The sequence below is a fragment of the Stegostoma tigrinum genome, chromosome 9 (genome assembly GCF_030684315.1).
Source record: "Stegostoma tigrinum isolate sSteTig4 chromosome 9, sSteTig4.hap1, whole genome shotgun sequence".
NCBI lineage: Eukaryota > Metazoa > Chordata > Chondrichthyes > Orectolobiformes > Stegostomatidae > Stegostoma > Stegostoma tigrinum.
Window position 1 is genome coordinate 40,973,317 of NC_081362.1, and position 22,428 is coordinate 40,995,744.

Sequence of the window (22,428 nt, forward strand, 5' to 3'; positions counted from 1 at the left end):
TGTGACCAGCAGTGTTCCACAGTGATTGGTGCTAGGTCCACTTTTGTTTGTCATTTATGAAAATGATTTAGATGAGGATATATGAGGCCGGGTTAGTAAGTTTGTGGATCACACCAAAATTGGTGGTAAAGTGCACGATAAAGAAGGTTATCTAAGATTACAAAGAGATCTTGATCAATAGGCTGAGGTATGGCATTTGGAATTTAATTTGGATAAATGTGAAATATTGCATTTTGGTAAAACAAACAAAGACGAGACTTAAACAATTAAAAGTAACATCTTGGGCAGTGTTGTAGGACAGAGACAGAGGGGTTTAGGTACATAATTCTTTGAAGTTTGCATCACATACAGATAGGATGGTTAAGGCGGCATTTGGCATTTAGCAGTCTTTGTTGCTAAGACCTTTTTGACTATAGGAGTTGATAGGTTGTACCAAACGTTGATGAGGCCTCTTCTGGAGTACTGTGTCCAGTTATAGTTTCTCTGTTACAGGAGGGATATTATTAAGCTAGAGAGGGCTCAAGAGATTTAGTCGGGTGTTGCTGAGAGTGGTGGGTTTGAGTTATAAGGAGAAGCTGGATAGGCTGGGACAGTTTTCATTAGAGCATCGAAGGTTGAGAGGTGACCTTAGAGGTTTAAGAAATAATGAGGCGTATAGACAAAGTGAACAGTCAGTGTATTTTCCTAAGGGTTGGAGGTTTCAAGAGGCATATTTTAAAGGTGAGAGGGTAAAAAATAGATAAAAGACATAAGGGACGACATTTTTACACAGTGGTTTGTGTGTGAATTGAACTTCTGGAGGAATTGGTGGATGTAGGTACATTTACAATGTTTAAAAAACATTTAGGCTAGTACATGAATAAGAAATGTTTGGAGGGATATGTGTCAAGTGCAGGCAGGTGGGACTAGTTTGCCTTGGGATTGTGGTTGGCCTGGATTGGTTGGACCAAAGAGTCTGTTTTCATGACTCTAACTCGCAAAGCCGTATGAATTTTTTTTTCATGTGAATAGTGAAATCTCAATGATAGATGGAATTTGATAAAATAGTATTGCTTAATGACATTTGGATGTACACAAACGTGTTTCTTTGTTTCAAAACAGCTTTGTGGAATGGACCAACTTTGGGGCATTGCTTTAAGGGCCCAAACAGCTGATGTTAGTCGAGCAGCAATTCAGTACATCAATTCATATTACATTAATGGCAAGTAAACTTTTTCAGTCTTAATTTTAGAACTGATATCAGTCCATTTTCTGAATTAAAACCGAGATTAAAAACAATTGTAAAGCAGTTACAAACTTTGAAACCTCTGTGTTCATTATTTATTGTTACCAGGACAGGAAAAGTGTAAATTATGATGAAAAATATTGTCACCTTACTTGCAGGACCAATAATTTTTGCTTTGTGTAATTTAACTTACTGTTTGTCATTTTTTGGTCAATCTTTCCACCATACATTCCACAGTGCTGTGTGGACTTTTTCGCTCTGTTTGCATCATTTAGTTATTGTTTCTAACACTTTTAAGACATCAGAAACTTGATTTTTTAAAAAACTGCTGTTATTGCTCCATTACTGAGCTATCTAGTATGTATAATGAGCTTCATCAAAATAAAGTTGTGTTATTGACAAAAATAGACATGCTATTGAAATTTTTCGCTTGCACTCATCACGACAAATGCGAGAATTCCAAATTTTAAATGAAAGAGCAATTTATACTGCATGAGAAAAGGGTGCTGGTAAGTTGGCAGGTGGACACTGGCTGAGGTGTCGCTATGGATACTCCACCAGAAACAGTTATTCCCCAAGCTTTGATAGCATGTCTGTTTTATCATCAATGTGCAAGTTGAATGCTACTAGGAGACAAGTTATATATCCGAGACGGGTGTACAACAGAGACAAGATTCAGGATATCAGCAGCATAGTTTGACTCCACTAAGAAATTTGTATTGGACCTAACATTGTGCCAGTGTTTGTTTTTCCAGACATAGTAGTCATGTGACAGTGAGATGGTTGAGTAAGTGTTCATGCAGCTTGATGTTTGAACAGGTTTATTGTAGGATTACCCTGCGGTATCCAGACTTTTTTCACATTTAATTTTGTTCCAGTTGTATCACCCACAGTCTCAAGATGAAACTGCCCACACTGTGAATTGTTTAAATGGGAATGTTTCAGCAGTGCAATTAATGACATTGTCAAACATGTAATAGATCTCTGTAATTATGAATTGTCATAAAGCAAAGAACTTGCACAACTGTATTGACAAAGTGCATGTCATTGTTTTTGACGGGTGTGAATTCACAACCATTGGCCTGCCGCTCAGCATGGTGCATGGCCCTCTTCTGAGGCAACTTTCAGAAATGATTGTTAAATACATTTTAATAGCAGTGAGTGACTTTGTAGCTTGTATAATAAATTTGTCCTTGTGATTCACTGTGGCCACATACATTTGGGCTGTTCATGGTGCGCAAAAGTGATGCCCCTTTACGCCCCATCTTATCTATGACATACGCTTCACAACGTAAATTAGCCTTGTTGCTGAATGAGTAGCAATAACCTGTCTTGAGTGCATGTTCTACATACACACTGAACAATTCCATCAAATTTTAGCGAAGACTATGTAAAGTGTGTATGTTTATGAACCATATATCCATGGTTATATAGATAATTTGAATATTTCCTAAAGTCAAATGACATTTGGCATATAAGGACAGTTCCATACTATCCAATTGTCTAGTGGAAAGAACACATGCTGTTTTGACATTACTAATCTATTTGTTGATGTGCTCCCTAAAGGAAAGTATGGACAATTTTTTCACTGCACTGTATCATGGCAATTGAGGTGCACTGCTATTGGCTGAATTGGCATCCATCACATTTGTGAACTAAGCAATTTGCTCAGTTGACTTCAACTTCAGTGACAAAACCATCTATTTCCTAATGCATTGTATTGTCATGGGATTCCCCAGGTCTGGCTCTCCTAACATTTTTTGGTAGTTTCCACAACAAATGTTGAAGAAATAGCCCCAAAATATCCTAGCAAATGCTTATTTCCAATTTGTAGATGTTTGCTTTAATGAATCATAGAATCCCAACAGTATGAAAACAGACCATTTGGCCCAACAAGTCCACATCGACCCTCCAAAGAGCATCTGACCCGGTCCCATTCTGCTACCTTTGTATTTCCCATGTCGAACCTACCTAACCTAAACATCCCTGGGTACTATGGGCAATTTAGCATAGCCAATCCACCTACCCTGCACATCTTTGGACTGTGGGAGGAAACCAGAGCGCCCGGAGGAAACCCACGCAGGCAGGGGGAGAATATGCAAACTCAACACTGACAGTTGCCCGAGGGTGGAATCAAACTTGGGTCGTGTGAGGCAGCAGTGCTAACCACTGAGCCATTGTGCTACTCAGCAGGAGCAGCATGAATGATTTCCTAATAAGTGATGGCCATCCATGGAACAGCAAAATCAGCTGCCGTTCCTTCATGTGTTGGGACAGAATTTGATTTTCTTCAACTGCCCACTAGAAACTTGCCTTCCCTGGTCCATATACACACATACTCATTGAGACTCTCACAACATCATGTATTCATGAAGTTGCTGTATCAGCTCCTTGTAAATAGAGCTCTCATCATTTTATCAGCCTGCAAACTTGATGCTGAAATAGGATACAGCAGAACTAACGCATAGGATAATGTCTAGCCCAATCCAATTATTGCATGCTATGTATTGCCCAAACTCACAAATGGGCCAAAGGCCTTCATTTCTGGTCCTGAAAGTGCACCATCTAAATCATGTTGCCCAGGAAGGGTAAAGTGAATTAGAAATTTGAGTAACAGGTGAAGCTAACTATTTAATATTGCGGCATGAGTGGTATTCTCCAACAATCAGACACTGCCATCAAACTAAGACAGTTACTGTCTACTGCAAAAATGGGTAATATGGTGTTTCAGTGCCAGTTTGATGCCACAAATGAAGACTGTACGCCTCCAGTGACCTGGAGATTGCATCCACAGCATATACTTTGGCTGATTGCAACAGGTCAAATGTTGACTGTACTTATCCAGCCTGTTCTTGCAAATTCAGAAGTGTCCAATTTTAGATGTGATTCTCTGATTGATTCGCATTTACTGAACATACCTGTGTGTACCAGGAATTGTCCTAACAGTGAATTTAGGTTTATTGTTTGGGCTCACAGTATGGTTCCCTAGTGCTTATTTGAAGGTACATATATTCATCATTATGATCCTGATCAAGACTGTTAAATGTATGTTGCAACCTTGTCAATGACCAGTTTTCGGAAGAGTGTTAGATTAGATTAGATTCCCTACAGTGTGGAAACAGGCCCTTCGGCCCAACAAGTCCACACCGCCCCTTGCAGCATCCCACCCAGACCCATCCCCCTATAATCCACACACACCCCTGAACACTACAGGCAATTTTAGCATGTCCAATCCACCTAGTCAGCACATCTTTGGACTGTGGGAGGAAACCAGAGCACCTGGAGGAAACCCACGCAGACATGGGGAGAATGTGCAAACTCCACACAGACAGTTACCCGAGGCTGGAATCGAACCCGGGTCCCTGGTGCTGTGAGGCTGCAGTGCTAACCACTGAGCCACTGTGCCGCCCCACTGTTAGAGAGATCCCAGTTACATTCTAAGAAAACAAAACCACATGATTCTGTAATTGTTTTTTAAAAAAGTATTTTTTAAAAACCTGGTAACTGTTATGAGAAAATTGCTTTAAAGACAATGTTTGAAAGTTCTGAAAAACAAGTAATCTGATAACCATTTCAGGCATCATGTAAACAACTGTTTGACAAGTACTAATTGCAAACTTGCAAATGATTTGAAACTTGTGGCGCACACATTTGTTTCTTGGTTGTAATCTATGAGCTGTTCTGACTGATCCATCAATCTTAATTATTTAATTAATTAACAACTTGAACTAACTGTTACCTGCTTCATTATCCATGGCAATGCTTGACTGATCAGAGTCCTGCCAATTAATAGAACACAGAACATAGAACCTTACAGCACAGGACAGGTGCTTTGGCCCTCACTGTCTTTTCTCATGCAATATTGTACCCTTTTGAAATTTATAATGCTTCTTTTTGTCTTGATGAGATCAAGATGAAAAGGTCAGGCAGCATTTTTTTATTAGCTTTACTGAATTGTGATTTGTCACACTGAGGCATCTAAGACAGAAAAGACAAGTCATCTGGTGTCCTTGGAGACCGTAAGAACTGCCGATGCTGGAGTCAGAGATAACACAGTGTTGAGCTGGAGGAACACAGCAGGCTAGGCATCATCAGAAGAGCAGGAAAGTTGGTGTTTTGGGTCACGACCCTTCTTCAGAAATGGGTATGAAGAAGGGTCCTGACCCAAAATGCCAACTTTCCTGCTCTTCTAATGCTGCCTAGCCTGCTGTGCTCCTTCAGCTCCACACTGTGTTATCTGGTGTCCTTGACTCATCTTAGTTTACTTATTTTCTCGGGGAAAGGATCAGATTTTTAGAAGTAAAAGATATGAGGTGGATTAGGGCTACAGGAAGAGTCTCGTTAGTTGGGGTGGGGGGGGCGGGGGTGTGTGTTTGTGGAAGGGAATGTTCGATGCCCTTTCCATTTGCCGAAGGAGGGTGAGTGTCGAGAGTTAGAATCGAGAGCTAAGTATAGACAATTGCTGATAGAGGATAGACTTTAGAGGAGAAGAGTTGAGGACAGCTGTGGAAGTGTATGTGCTATTAGAAGATGGAGTAGGAAACAAAAGTGCAGTGAGTAGGTAATAAATATGTATATAAAGGCCACATTTTCTGGAAACTCCAACATAAAAACTGCCCAGATATTGCTAGTTTTTTTTGCCTACCACACCTTGCCAGATCATCCACCACCACCACCACCACCACCACCACCTAAATGAAAGAAGGCACATGGACAGCAAGCAACAATATGAGGGCAGAAAAAGGATTAAGGGACATTCTGAAAAATGGCAAGAATGAAAACCTGAGTCTGGTTTTAACTGTCCACATGGATGAGTTTTGAATGCATTAAGATTTCACCGAGACACAAACAAATAAGAAGGGATCATATTTTTCAACTTTGTTCTGTAAAACGTTACAGGAGACACACAGGTAATTTATCAGAAATTTCGTGGTCAAATACCGATTAGAAGTAAAATTTTCTGTTATAGACACACATGTTCACCTTAGTAATGGAAACTGCCTATTGAAAGCCTATGCACTAAAACTAATTTCCTCTTCTGGTGTTTTAACACTTCGGCTTTGTATCCACCAGGTCCTCAGCTTTCAAACCAGAGAAATGCCTACGTTCCAGTTATCTTAACTTGGTTTCCAAGAGTGTCAGAAGTGTTGTTATCATTAAAATAAAATTGTGTAAAAATGTTATGAACATACGGATTTGCAAGGTTAACTGAATAATGAGTTGGTCCATATATTTTATTTTAAACACTAATGTTGCAGGCAAAACTGGCTTGGAGAAGGAACAGGAATTTATCAGTAAATGTATGGAAAGCCTGATGATAGCATCAGAAAATCTTGACAAAGAACCTCAATCCAGCCTCACTATTATCGAAAGGGGACTCTTAATGCTGAAAACTCACTTGGAAGCATTTAGAAGAAGGTAAAAAAAAATTACTTTCTGTCAGTGTTATAGGCAATGCATGTCCCCTATCCTCTTGAATTTAAGTAAAACTACTTAAAAATTTCCTAAGGTTGCAATGTAACCAAACAAATTTAACACTTGTACTTTATCTCGTGTACAAGCTCCAGATTAGTTTTTGCAATATGATATAGGTTTACTTTTTATTCTGCACTATCACCACCTAAATACTTCTGGTTAGTCTAAATGTTTGTTTCCAAATGGAAGGAAAATAACCATTTAATACATGCAATTTTCGATTTGGCACTTTTTGGCGTATACACCTAAATTAATCTCTGTTTAACCCCTGAAAGCTTTTGTCAAGTTATTTTGCTTTTGCTTCAAACAAGCTATTTTATGCTTGGAATATGATGCATAAGCAATCATATCACAACATGGTGGGACATAGAACTATTTATTCCCTTAACTTGTTTCATAAGTTGTATGACCGTATCTTTTTTGAGTGAGTGAGGTTGCTGTAGCTGAACAAGTCCTGTCTTCAGATTCCCTGCACCATTCACTAGACTGCTACTGGACATAAAATCATACAGAAAACCTTGGCTGTTATCTTTTAGCCAGCATAACTTAAAGCATACTGACTAATTACAACAACCCAGCATACCGTAGCAATTGCCTCAGATTTAATGTTTCCTGTGGTATATATGTGCTGAGATGTGGACTATCAGGCTATAAATTGTATGAACTTGGAAGATAACAGGAACACTAGTCAAACTGCATGTTGGATTGGTATCTTAGCTTGGGGATGTCTGTTTCAGAAAGTGTAATTTATTGGAATTTTGGAACAGGCCAACTTCGTTGGAATTGAATGCTTTATTTAAGAAATTAGTTAGCTGTCTTTTTAAAATATTCCTTACTTCAAATGCAGACTGATCATTTTCAACTTTGCAATTAAAATTAGCATTTTGTGCTCGTTTTATGATTTAAGTAAACATACTAAAGGAAAATCCTAATCTAAGATTTTAAACATTTTTCTCTTTGTTAAAGGAAAAATATTTGACAGTTGTTGATAGCAGTTTTGGTTTGAATTGTATCCTTAGGTTCGCATATCATTTACGGCAATGGCAGATTGAGGGCACAGGTATCAGCAGTCACCTAAAAGCCCTTAGCGATAAACAATCTTTACCATTACGAATCGTTTGTCAACCAGCTGGGCTGCCTGATAAGGTAACTATAATTTTATACAACGCTGCCAAGATAAGTCCATTGTTTCTTTCTTTATCTCCATTTTTATAATAGTACAGTAAATTTGAATTCGTTATGAATTCATGTCCTGTAGTGAAAATGGTAAAGTGAATTACAGAATTTATTCTTAGCTGTAAATCAATAATTTCAAATGATGGAAATAGGAGCTAAGATCAGAATATGTTGGAAATGCATATCAAGTCAGCAAGTGCAAACTGAATCTTACTAGGTTGGTGAAAAATTGTCAAATAAATTCTAATTTTGGATTTACTTGTAGCAAAAGTTCAAACCTTGCTACATATATGTACATCAGGATCAGCAGTAGGCCATTCAGCACCTTCAACCAGTTCTGTAATTAAATAACATGCATAGCTGCTCTCTTTGTGTCCTCAACCTAACTTTCTAGTCCATCATTTTATACTATTTCACTCCAGTGTCAATTAACAATCTGATCTGCTTGACTTTGAACAACCAGAAATGCACAATACTCCAAATGTGGCCAAACTAAAGTTTTATACAGCTGCAACATGGCTTGCCAACCTCTATACTCAGTGCCCCAACCAGTGAAGGCACACATGCTGTTTGCCTTCTTTAACACCTTTATCCTTTCTCACTCAAGCTGAATATGTAATTTGAACATGTTACGATCATTGCTACCCGGGGTACTTTAATTATTAGATCATTAAGTTACCTTGTCTTGTATATTACCAGGTCTAGAGTAGCTTAGAATGTATGATCTAGGAAACTGTCATGAAAACGTACTGAACCCGTCTTCCAAGCCATGTTTGCTCACCTGATTCATCCACTCCGTATAGATTAAAATCATCCCATAATCACCATATCTTTCTCACAAGTCAGCATTATTTTTCCTGTATACCACATTGTGCAATGAAGTTACATTGAGGATACCGACAAACTAATATCATGAGTGACATTTTACATTTGATATTTGCAACATGGTTGGGAGAAATTGCAAGCTTTAATAAATTAGGTTCTTAATCTTAACAATTCAAAGCAACTTAAGATAAATTAAAGTTAAATTAAACTACAGTTTTGCATGATAATAAAATGTGAGGCTGGATGAACACAGCAGGCCAAGCAGCATCTCAGGAGCACAAAAGCTGACGTTTCGGGCCTAGACCCTTCATCAGAGTTTTGCATCATCACTTTCTAAATTAGTGTGACTGAATTGGTTATCATGGAGTGAATGAGGAAGAAGGATATATCAATTCCTATTTGCACTTAGTACAGTTTTCCCTGGTTTTTGAATACATTTTGATAAGTAGATGGTTTGCATGGAAATACTCGTTTTTCTTGGTCCTGTGTTTGGAGCTTTCTGCATTATGGTGATTTGTCCTTTATTTTGCCATATTAATTTAGTCTTATGGCGATATTTTGGCGACCTTTTATAGAATTTATAAGAGTGAGAAATCGTGTCTCACTAACTTGAGTTTTTAGAAGAAGAGAATTGATGAGGGCAGATCGGTGGACGTGATCCATGGGGATTTCAATAAGGCATTTGACAAGGTTCCTCAGAGTAGACTAGTTAACAAAGTTAGATCACATGGAGTACAGGGCAAACTAGCCATTTGGATACGGCACTGGTTTGAAGGTAGAAGGTGGTGGCGGTGGCGGGTTGCTTTTCAGACTGGAAGTCTGGATCCACTATTTTTCATCATTTATACAAATGATTTGGATGTGGATTTAGGAGTTATGGTTAATAAGTTTGCGATGACTCCAAAATTGGAGGTGTCGTGGACAATGAAGAAGATTACTTCGGAGTATGACAGCATCTTGATTAGATGGGCTGAGGAATGACAAATGGAGTTTAATTTAGATAAATGTGAGGTGCTGCATTTTGTAAAGACAAATCAGAGCAGAAATTATACGCTTAATGGTGAGGTCCTGGAGACTGTTGCTGAGCAAAGAGACCTTGGAGTGCAAGTTCATAGTTCCTTGTAAGTGGAGTCACAAGTAAGCAGGATAGTGAAGAAGGCATTTGCTATGCTACCTTTTATTTGTCAATGCATTGAGTACAGGAATTGGGAGGTCATGTGGCTGTACAGGACATTGGTTAGGCCACTTTAGGAATACTACGTTCAATTCAGGTCCCCTTGTTGTAGGAAGGATGTTGTGAAATTTAGACAAGGATGTTGTCAGGGTTGGAGGATTTAAGCTATAAGGAGAGGCTGAATAGAGCTGTGGCTATTTTCCCTGGAGCATTAGAGACTGAGGGGTGACCTTAGAGGTTTATAAAATCATGAGGGGCATGGATAAGGTAATTAGACAAGGTCTTTTTCCTTGGGGGGAGGGGGTGTGGAGTGTAAAACCAGAGGTCATAGGTTTAAGGTGAGAGGGGAAAGATTTAAAAGGGACCTACAAGGCAGTTTTTTCACGCAGAGGGTGGTGCATGTCTGGAGTGAGTTGCCAAAGGAAGTGATGGAAGTTGGTATAATTATAACATTTAAAAAGCATCTGGATGGGTATATGAATAGGAACGGTTTAGAGGGGTATTGGCCAGATGCTGGCAAAGGGGATTAGATTTATTTAGGAAGCCTGGTTGGCATGGACGAGATAGACCGAAGGGTATATTTCTGTGCTGTACATCTCTATGACTCGATGTACAAATGAGGCTCCTAGGCTGCTGTTGTCATGTGACTTCAATCATGTGGCTGTGATCAAACATCTTACCTCACTTGAATAAAGCTGGACATGCTGCTGATCCGTTACGCAGCTGACTACCAAGGATATACCATTGTATTAAGGCATTGAACAAGAAACAGCATTCACTAAAATCAAGCGACTATGATGACAATGCCAGTCGTCAAATCCTATGATATCAATAATGAAACATGGTGTCAGAAGTGGCACTGAGATGTAAGAAAACAGCCAATGAAACGGAGACACAAATATGTGCAGAAAAATAAGCTAAAGTGTAATATACAAGTATGACCAGTACTAAACTAAACAGCTCCGACATTAAAACACTGGTTAAGAGAAAATGGCTTAAGCATTTGCGCTACCATGTCATGGTCAAATGACTGGGGATATGTAGCAAGACCAGAATTCCTTCCAGGCACAAGGACAGAATTGTGGAATAGCAACAGATCTGTTGAGCAAACCAGAACAGGTACAAGTGTGCTTCTGTCATTGTCAGGGAGAGATTTTTTTCAAAACATATTCTACCCTAAATCTCTCTGAAGAGCAGAAAACGTACATGGTAAGTCATGTGACATCCTGACCTGTTGTACGAGTTGGCTCAAAATGGCCATCCAAAAATGAAGCCCTCAAAATTAATGTTAAAGCTATATGATGGCACCATACTTGTGCCGAGAGCTCAGATTACACTGAACCCAATGCAACAACTTGAATGAGAATCTAGAGTTCTAACCCATAGATGGCAAGAAAATGCCACTTACGTCAGCTGAGGCAAGCCTAAAGTTGGACTGTAACCCTCAACATGCCAAAGGGATTTGCAATGAATTACAACGTAATGAGCCATTGACCATGTAACAGGGTGTTGAAGAATACCACAATGTGCCTAGAAGGGAAGGATGTCTTCCAGGACAATATTGGCTCAAAGTAGATGAGAATGCAAGACCAATTTGGCATATGTTGAAGAATGTTCCAGCTGCTGTTAAGGCCAGCTTGAAGGAGAACAACTGATAAAGAAGGAAGTAATCAAGAAAGTGACAGTTCATACAGAATGGATTAGTAATGGTAGCTATGAAATAACATGTAAAGCTAAGAGTGTGCATTCACCCAAAGGATCTAAATAAAGCTCTGAAGATATCTTACTTCTCCATGCCAATCAATGAAGAAATTTTGTCTCAACTTGCAAAGATAAAATTCTTCATTTCCCTCAGATGTGAAAGATGGATTCTGTGAAATGAGGTTGGATGAAAGCAGAAGTCCTCTAACCACATTCTGGACCCCTTCATGAGATAAAATTGGTTCCATAGGTGGTTTTGGCATTTTTGTAGCTCCAGAAGAAAATCACCACATTTAATATGAGATAGTTAAGAGATCTTCCTTGCGTGAAAGCTAAAGTGGATGGTTTCTCATATGTGGATATGCAAACACCAAGAAGTAGTCACTGCAGAATCTAGTGCAACTGCCCGGTGAAGCTTGCTAGATGAACCTGAAGCTGAACGGGACAAAAGGAACCATAATTGCCCAAGTGTGTAGACCATGTATTGACAGCAAACTGTCGTCTTCATCTGGATTCTGAAAAAGTGAGAGCTGTGGCAGCAATGCATTGACCAACAGACATACAACAATGCAATGATCTGTTGGCTTTATCAATAATTTGATAAAATTCTCATCCAATTGTGAATCATTATGCAGGACGCTGCCAAAGATATGCTATTGTATTGGGGGCATAGAACAAGAAACAGCATCGACTAAAATTGAGCAGCTAGTGAAGACCATTCCAGTACTGAAAAACTGATACAAGTGATAAAGTCATTTTGCAATGTGATGCCAGCAGGACTGAACTTTGAGCATCTCAAAAGCTGTACAGACAGTTCGTTGTATTTGTAGTCAGGTGTTGGCACAAATTGAGTGACTTTATGTGCAGATTGACAAAGAATGTCAGGCTATTGACTTGGCTTATGAACATTTTTATCAATGGCTACTGTTGCGATACTTGGGTATCAAGTCATACCAAATCAGCCTCACTGTTGCTGAATTCACAATAGACTGAAATGAAAACATTGTGATCCTCTAAACTGCCCAATTATCCCTAACCAGACTTTATGAATAACTGATCTTAAGCACCAAATTTAAACTTAAAAGTTAACAATTTATCATTAATTCACCTTCAAAGCTCAGATAAACAATGAAGTAATCTAATTAACATCTATGACTTAAAGCCTAATCTCCTTGTAATCATAACTCCCATGCTTACATAGTCACAAGTAAGGAATAAATTAAAAATAAGAGTTGCAATTGATCAGTTCATTAAACAGCTTCAAACTTTGACCAGGCCTTCGTGAAATCCTTGGACAATGTGTTGTTAATAGGCATGTAGAACTATATGTCTTGAATTCCAAAGTCACCGATTTAAAGTAAACAGTTTCAGAAGATTTCTAGGAATGTTTGCTTATTTGTTACAGACTAGGATTCTTTTCTCAGGATATTCAATAATTTGGTAAGAGAAATTCGAGAGAGACCAAAACAAAGCAGCATAGTCTGAGGAATCTTCAAAAAATTGCACTGCCTCCTACCAACACCCAGTTAGGACCAGTTCTCTTTTTCTGTTTTTGAATCAATATTCAGTAGTTGGCTGGTTAGCTCCAGTCCTCACTTGATTGACCAATTCAACATCCAATCAACTGCCACCCCTGAGTATAACAACCACTCTGATGATTAATCTACCATGTCCTATGATCAATAATTAAGTTACATTATTTTCCAGGCCAGTTCCCAGCGAAAACATCTGTGATCTTTTTTTAAAACAACTGTGGTGTTCAAAGTTCAATTCTTAACTTCAGCTCTCAGTTCCAAACTAATAAATGAGAAAAACAAAATAAAAATATTGGTGGAAGATGCAAAGTGACAGTCAAGCCTGACCTCAAGCTACCTCAGAGCATTCCCCTCAGTACCTTAGCCCCCACTTCAAAGCATCTTCAAAGATTTTTACTCCAATTTCAGAAATACCATCTGGATGTGACCGCTAAGCAAGGAAAGCAGATGTATATTTCAGACATGCTGTTCAGACCACCACTCTGGTGAAGTTACAAAGGAATGTAAAATCTTCTAGATTCAATGTGAAGCAGTCGTTCATCATGATCTGGAAGTCATCGACACGGTGAAGACGTTTAATGTAACAAATAAACATATTGCTCAATCCTCTGAATACCTAATTAGATCCAAACTTCCAACTGTTGTAAGAAGATAGTCCAAAAGCATCAAGGACATACTTATGGCTCAATGGGTATGTTGACATTCTAAGATGAATTGACAGCCCAGTGTGGTATATTGTACAAATGAAAGAGTATTATTAGATTCGATTAGATTCCCTACAGTGTGGAAACAGGCCCTTTGGCCCAACAAGTCCACACTGCCCCTTGAAGCATCCTATCCCCCTATAACCCACACACACACCCCTGAACACTATGGACAATTTAGCATGGCCAATCCACCTAGCCTGCACATCTTTGGACTGTGGGAGGAAACCGGAGCACCCGGAGGAAACCCACGCAGGCACGGGGAGAATGTGCAAACTCCACACAGACAGCCGCCCGAGGCGGGAATCGAACCCGGGTCCCTGGTGCTGTGAGGCTGCAGTGCTAACCACTGAGCCCCGTGCCGTCCCCTTTGCAACCACACTTGCTCAACTCGAGACACTAGCAGGCAGCAGATCAGGAAGAGGGCTAATGCACCAATTGCACAGATCCTATATCAAATATCAGATCCAGAGGTCCACAGCAACCCAATACCAGAAATGAGTGACAATTCGTACCACCTAAACAACAAATTATACAGAATTATAAACTATGTAGAAGTGTCATTCCCTGGAGAAGCAACACCCAGAGGAACAGTCAATGATAACATCCACATGTGGCATTAAAAGACCTGCATGATATGAGGGCTGTGAACAATGAAATGCATAGACTGATGGGAATAATGATCTGTTAAGTCACGAGAACAGTTGTGTACATATCTGGCGACTTGTGTAATTTAAAATGTGTACGATAATGCACCTTTGTAAAAAGGGGGATGTTTGGATTGAAGTGCAATCATGTAACAATGGCCTGTGCATCTAGTGCAGTCATGTGATGATTATACATCATATATGCATTTCAGTAAAGCTGTCCCGTTTGAAATCAGTGATAATGGGAACTGCAGATGCTGGAGAATCCAAGATAACAAAGTGTGGAGCTGGATGAACACAGCAGGCCAAGCAGCATCTTGGGAGCAGAAAAGCTGACGTTTCGGGCCTAGGCCCTTCTTCAGAGAGGGGGATGGGGAGGGGGAACTGGAATAAATAGGGAGAGAGGGGGAGGCGGACTGAAGATGGAGAGAAAAGAAGATAGGTGGAGAGGAGAGTATAGGTGAGGAGGTAGGGAGGGGATAGGTCAGTCCAGGGAAGATGGACAGGTCAAGGAGGCGGGATGAGGTGGTAGGTAGGAAATGGAGGTGTGGCTTGAGGTGGGAGGAAGGGATGGATGAGAGGAAGAACAGGTTAGGTCAGTGCTGTGTTGTGCATGCAATATTTGAATTGTTAGACTCCATGCCTAAGATTTTCTCTTTTTTTTGTGCAAAAATTAACATCTAGAGCAATCTGGTTTGTTTGAATTTGTGAATTTTATATCTATTTCCATGTTCTGACCTCAACAGGGAACTATTTATAACAGCATTTCAAATTTTTCCAGTAATCTGCAAAGAAATACTTTTTTGTATTGAAAGCACTATGATTTCATAATTGAAATGTATTAACTTTAGTTCAGGTTAGTGTACATTCAATGGAACAGGGAAGATGTTGGTTCTGAAATGTTCATTGTCAGTAATGATATCAAATTTCTTACTCGAAATATTTTCAATTTCTTGACTGAACAGCAAATAATTTAACATTGCTGTATTAATAGACGATGCAGGATTTGATGGGAATAATAATAACTGAGTGGATTCAGGCTTGGCAATGGTCAGTTGCTCCCAGACAAACATCAGCGTGTGGTAATGAAGTCATCAAATTGCATTTTGTTAAATTTTTCAAATTGTCAAATGTCATAAAATTGTAATACTGAATTCAATGTTTACTATTGTCGAGAATAACTATCAACAACACCAAAGTGTCATCCATTTAAGTCATAGTTGTATTAGTATGACCTCTAATTTAGATATTGCTTTTATTTTAGTTTATTAGCTTCTTAGTGATGATTGTACAGTTATTGTTTGGATCTAGTTTTAACAGAAAACCTTTTGGTCTTGATTCCTGGCTTCAATTATATTTTACTACTACTTTGAACATACATTATGTTGAAGTGGTTTTAATTAAGAAGGCTGTGACTGAAATTGGTTTCTTCCTCCCTCACTTGACAGTGTTCACTTGTTAGTACGTAGGATGATCCATATTAATTGCACATAAAATGTGCAATACTGGATGTTGCATAATTAAATATTGCAAATCTTGTTAAATAAATATTGCAAATCTTGTTAAATAAATACTATCTTCACTGCTAGATGACCATTGAAATGTATCCCAGTGACCAAGTTGCTGACTTACGGGCTGAAGTTACCCACTGGTATGAGAATTTACAGAAGGAACAAATGAGTCAGCAAGCTCAGCTCCAAGAATTTGGCCAAAGCAGCCGGCAGGGAGATTTTCCTGGTAAGCCAATGAATGAAATAATGTGTTTATATATGTTAATATATAATCTTGTTTATTTGTAATTCATGATGCCAACCAGGCTTAGGGTGCTAATGTGACCACTTCCTCTGGCCTCCAACTCTGTTTAGGTAGCCTCAGCTCTTATTTTTCTTCTCTGTGTGCTCTAACTCCTCTCTGCTCCTTTTGGCTTTGTCTGCTCTTCTTGGACCGTTTCCTTGCCATGGCTGGACTGTACCTCAATTTGAACTTGTGACAATTTTCATCAGCTGAGTGGTAAATTCAGGTGTTAATTTTAATTGCTGTTGTTTTTATTGTCATTACATGTGCGAGTTTGTAAATGATATATACACGTTCTTTGTGTAGTTTCAGTTAGAATTGCTTGCATGTTGGGTTTGGAAATATGCAATTTGCTCCTTCAAGAACCATCACTTAGTACCTTGTTTGACTTGCTCGAAATGCTGTCATAGTTCAAACCACCTTCTGTAAATCAAGTAAAGGAAGATAGTGAGATAAAATCTTTGAATGCATAAATTGTTTTGGTTCATGATTTAAACTTCATGTTTGGATCATAGGAACTCAAAAATGGAAGGTGTCTTAAGACATTTTCTCAAATAATTTATTTAAAGCTGTTTTTCCATTTGAATTTCTAAGTAGAATCCCAGGTATCCTTTCTCAATTTGGATGTCCACTGATGAATGTTAGGTCGCAATTAAATGCATTGGAGTTGCAGTTGCATTTTGTTTTTGCTTGGGGTTCCCTAAGTGACTGAAAGCATTACTGTATTTTAAATGTCTCATCTAAGTCAAGGTTTGTTATTTGCAGACAAAATGTATTGTCTGTATTCAGAACATGGAACAGTACGGCACAGTACAGGCCCTTCAGCCCACGATGTTGTGCTGAACTTTTAGCCTAATCCTAAGGTCGAGCTAACCGCCACTCCTACCTTGTACTGTCATCCATATGCCTATCTAATAGCCGCTTAAATGCCCCTAATGAGGTCGACTCCACTACCCTTTCCGGCAATGCGTTCCATGCCCTGACCACTCTCTGAGTAGAGAACCTACCTCTGACGTCTCCCCTATATCTACCTCCACACACTTTAAAACAATGCCCCCTTGTAATGGCTACCCTAGGAACAGTCTCTGCCAGTCCACTCAGTCTATACCTGTGATCATTTTGGACACCTACATTTGAGTTCTGTCTTTCAACTATACCTTTGCGATCATTAGTACATTGATACCGGTTAGAAAAATAAACGTGATGAGGGGAATATAATATATGCCAATAATGGCTTCATGAAATTAAATTTTAAAATTTTTTCATGCTGTTTAATTTCCTGCTGATCGCATCAACTCAATTTTACTGCTATGCAAGCTTACCAGAATAGTTGACTTTGAATTTTCTGTGCTTTCTTTTTTAGGAGGTCTTATGGGGCCTGTGAGAATGATTTCCTCAGGTCATGAACTTACCACTGATTATGATGAGAAAACACTTCATGAACTTGGATTTAAAGATATGCAGGTGTTTAAAATGCAGGGTTTTTTTTTTCAAATGTAGAGTTATGGCTATGTTGTACAAATAAAATCCACGACATAAATGTCCAGTTTCTTTTTTATTCTTTCATGGGATTGGGCATTGCTGGCTAGGCCAGCATTTATTGCCCATCCAATATTGCCCAGAGGGCAGTACAGAGTCAACCATGTTGCTCTGGGTCTGGAGTTACATGTAGGCCAGACCAGGTAAGGATGGCGGTTTCCATCCGTGGAGGATATTAGTGAGCCTGATGTGTTTTTTCCAACAATCAATAGTGGCTTCAATGGTCATCATTAGACTCTTAATTCCTGAATTTTATCACATTCAAATTCCACTATCTGCTGTGGCAGGATTGAAACTCGGGTTCCCAGAACATGACCTGAGTCTATGGATTAAGTGTCCAGTGATAACACCACTAGACCATCGCCTCCCCCAAATTTGAATTTATGTTCCCTGAAATCCTCTGAGTGGAGGAGAAGGAATGTCTCTTTGAATCAATAATTTATATCTTTCAACTGATGTGTTGAACAATGGAGATCTCAATTGTGTTATTTTTACAGATGGTATTTGTATCATTGGGAGCCCCGCGTAGGGAACGCAAGGGAGATGGTATTCAGTTGCCTGCATCTTGTCTTCCTCCTCCCCAGAAGGAAAATATTCCAATGCTTTTGCTCCTTCAAGAACCACATCTAACTACCTTGTTTGACTTGCTTGAAATGCTGGCATCGTTCAAACCACCTTCTGTAGATCAAGTGATGGAAGATAGTGAGGTAAAGTTTTTGAATGCATAAATTGTTTTAGTTCATGATTTAAACCTCATCATAGAAGCACAGAAATGGCAGGTGATCTAACTAAGGCATTTTCTCAAATAACCTACTTAAAGCTGTTTTTCCATTTGATTTTCTAAGTAGAATCCCAGATATCTTTTGTCAGTTTGGATGTCCATTAGTGAATAACAATGTTAGGTGGCAATTAAATGCAGTTGAGTTGCAATTGCATTTTGGAACATCAGTATTGATGCATTAAACAATTTCTGTTGAATAATGTCAGTGTCAAAGCTTCTTTAATGATCTGCTTCCTTAAATATGTTCAGTATGTGAAGTGTTTATGCAGAGGATTTCTACATAGTACAGTTACCTCTCAAATATGGGGTCTCAAATATTTTTTAATCAACTAGTTTAGGAATGTTATGACACTTGAACCCATGTCTCCTGTATCAGTGTAGGGACACCTAGCACTGTGCCATAATGACACCAGTATTAGGTCTTTTAATCCTAGGGTCATCATTTTGAGTCTCCAATGTCAAGTTATTTATTTTTTCCCTAGAATCTTAGGATGGTTGCAAATACAAAGGAAGCTATTTGCTTGTTATGTTTGTACTGGGTGCTGATTGAACATTTTGCATAGTGCCATTGCCTTCCATTTTCCCCCAGCTCTCCAAAGTTTTCATTTTTCAGAAAATGATTGCCTTAATTGACTGTCTCCACCATACTTTCAGGCAGTGTGTTTTTCAATCCAAGCCACTTGCTGAATGGGGGGAAGAAAGGCCTTTCTTACCATCATTGACTTCTGTTGTCAGTTATGTCAAATCTGTGCCCTGTGGTTCTTGATCTTTCCACCACTGGGGATAATTTTTTCAAACCAGTCTGTCCTGTTCCGTCAAGGTTTTCAAATCTCCTCTGAACCTTCTTTTCTCTAATGGGAAGAGCTGAAGTTTCGGGAGATGATATAAAAGAAAAAATAAAGCTTGCGTTTATATACCAATTTCAGGTCTCCCAAAAACACAGGACTGCATATAACACAACTAAAGTTCTTCATCTCTGGTAGCATTTTTGTAATTTTTTTTCTCAACCTTCTCTAACATAGGTTGGGTTTCCAGTTGGGTAAAGAACACTCTGGAGGAAGTAATAGGACCGGCTAGCGCATATCCTCCACTGCAGTAGGGGTTGGTTCAGAGAGAGCACCCCCTCATGCATAACCTGCTTTTGTGAAGGCCCTTGCCTTTTACCTTGGCCCACAATTTAAGTTGGAAAGTAGGTTAAACCGACTAACATAATCATGAGGGCTGAGTTTGCGGACACCTAGGAGCATATCAGTAGCAGAGAAATCTCTTAAATAAATTGAAATAAAGAGTGGTGAAAACATAAACCTATAAAAATAAATATTTTTAAAAAAGAGAAACAAGGAAAAATCTGTTTAATAATGTAGAATTCTGTTTTACTTTAAATTTTAAAAGTCGGCTTTATCATGCGTATGTGTACACACGTACACACTTTTTTTTAAAAACGTGCAATCGGAATTTATCATTAGCTGGTTAATGTCAATAGACATAGTCAATTAAAATACTAACTGGCCTTCTGGGAGGGATGGTGTGTCAGGCGGCAGCCACGTAACCACCACACCACCACCACCACCACCACCCCCCACCAACCACACACTTGTACTCCAATCCCATTTGCTGATGCATGCTAAAATTATTTGGTTGTTGGATTTTAAATAGTCCAAGCACTTCAGTATTCTAATGAATAGTTCGCACTTTATCTAACCACGACTGATATAATTTCAAAAATTCTGAGCTGTTTACTGGCACATTAGCTACTCAGTTTAGTTCTGTTTAGAGATTCTGTGAATGAACGAAGATTCTAATGATTTAATGTATATTACATTGTGTAAATCTGAAAAATCTCTTTTCGGCCGAGAGTCCTGTCACTTTTTGGATCTTCTAAGAGTGTCTTTATTCCTTGAAGCTTTTTAGAAATAACATAAAAGGAATTTGTTTAATGGTTAACTTGTATCGTTAATCTGGCCAAATCTTTGGTCAATTAGTCTGTTGTGGTAATTTTTATAAGTGTGGAGAGAGACAAAAATCTCACATGTCATGCCTCACTTGGCTGCTGTGCTGGAAATCAAACATGCAATTCCTGTGTTGTCTTATAAGTTAAAGATTTTATCAAGTACGCAAAAGTTCCTGAATTCACCTGTTTTGTTTTGACCAGGTGTATAGGAAACATGGATTAGGTTTCTGCCCTTAAAAAAAGTTGTTTATTCCAAATAAATATATTGTAGCTACAGGTAAGCAACTGAAATGTTGACCTCTAGTTAAAATTCTGACTCGCATATTAAACTCCCCCTAAATACACAAATGTAGACAAAAAAAATCAATGGTGTTATGAACAAAGGAAAACTGAGAAGACAGTTCAATTGCTCCCTAAACATAGGGTTTGCTGAGATGTTTCCTTTTTGCTCGCTTTGGCTTGTTGTTCTCGGTTCTCTTCTCGCCTTTTTCACTACTTTGCAGGAAACACAGAACAACTGGTTCACAAACTATAAAGTTTCTGATTCCATCAATTAAAACAGCAGTTTACAGTATCTAGTGAGGGGCAATAAACTGGCTTTCTTCAGTCTTGGGTATTCTATATTGCAGAGCTCACACGTCCTGTAATGGTCAGAAGGCCTCTGTCAATCCAATCCACAAGCTATTCAGCAACACAGGAGCCAACCACATACTTGTTTGGAGGCCCATGGCTTTTATCATCCACAACTCGTCACAAGTCAACAAATCAGTCAGTTGCTTGTTGCCATGTGAATTCCACTTCGTACACCCAAATCTCCCCTTTTCGTTTTGTGCTGGTATCAACTCTTCAGCAAAGAATTCTGCCCCACTGTTTGAATAAAGCAGCAGGCTAAACACCAAATACAGTTGGTTTCAGTATCTTGCTTTCCCAGCGTTTCCTTCCACAGTCATTGATTTTGAACACAGTCCTTTTTCCCATTTCAGTTCACAATCAAAAATACAGAAAAATAAAAAGGTGTAGTCTTTACACATGGCACATGTAAGGTTCTGATCTTAGTATTTTATTCGTGCCATGAAATGTGGATCAAGAATACCTACCCATCACATGATTTAAATATGTCTACGAGAAGTGCAAAGAATGATTTCAATTTAAGTCACCTACTCCATTGAAATAGTTTAAAAGACAAGAAAGTAAAGGCTACATTATACCTTCGTTATTGACTGCCAATTGTAATTTGAGTTAGCACCGAAAATGTTTAGTTGTGTTGAAGCTAGAAAATTTAGTGTTTGATTGGTTGGGAATATGATCTTACCTTCATGTTAACTATTTAAAACTTATAATAAGTATTTGCATTTTGATTTATTAGCACAACTCCGATCATAATGAATGATTATCCTGATCCTCAGGATGCATGAGGTTTGTTTAAAAAAAAATGAACGGATTTATTAAAGGCAATGCATTTAAGTGAAAGGTTTGTCCATTTATCGTACCCACACCATACCTACACTTCAGAAATATTGTAGAATTGAAGAAACATTTAGATGCAAAAGTTTAGTTTAAAATTAAATTTAAGGATTTAGATTCCCTAGATTTATTTCATTACTTAACTGTTTTTGGGTTTCATAATTTGAGATAACAACATGTTTTTATTTCCTAATGCTGCATGCAGACTGCACATTGTGAAGAATTGCATCTTCATGCAGAAAACCTATCCAGACGTGTTTGGGAATTGCTGATGCTTCTTCCTACATGCCCAAACATGCTACAGGCTTTTCAAAACATCTCCGATGAACAGGTGTGGCATCCAATTTACATTTTCTTCTTTCTTTGAAATTTTACAATGAATTATTAAAGGACAGTACCGGTTCATAATGACAGGATGTCAAGGTTGCAATAGAAAA

The 22,428-nt window shown here is 38.6% G+C and overlaps 1 protein-coding gene across 1 annotated transcript in view; it reads left to right on the forward strand.

Annotated features, from left to right (window-relative positions):
* usp34 (ubiquitin specific peptidase 34) overlaps positions 1-22,428 on the forward strand; it is a 329,850-nt gene that overhangs the window by 126,463 nt on the left and 180,959 nt on the right. The window contains exons 23-29 of the mRNA XM_059648851.1: positions 1,102-1,201; positions 6,484-6,643; positions 7,720-7,846; positions 16,052-16,199; positions 17,620-17,720; positions 18,293-18,502; positions 22,197-22,322. Coding sequence (XP_059504834.1) covers positions 1,102-1,201; positions 6,484-6,643; positions 7,720-7,846; positions 16,052-16,199; positions 17,620-17,720; positions 18,293-18,502; positions 22,197-22,322 — 972 coding nt within the window. The remainder of the gene's footprint in view (positions 1-1,101; positions 1,202-6,483; positions 6,644-7,719; positions 7,847-16,051; positions 16,200-17,619; positions 17,721-18,292; positions 18,503-22,196; positions 22,323-22,428) is intronic.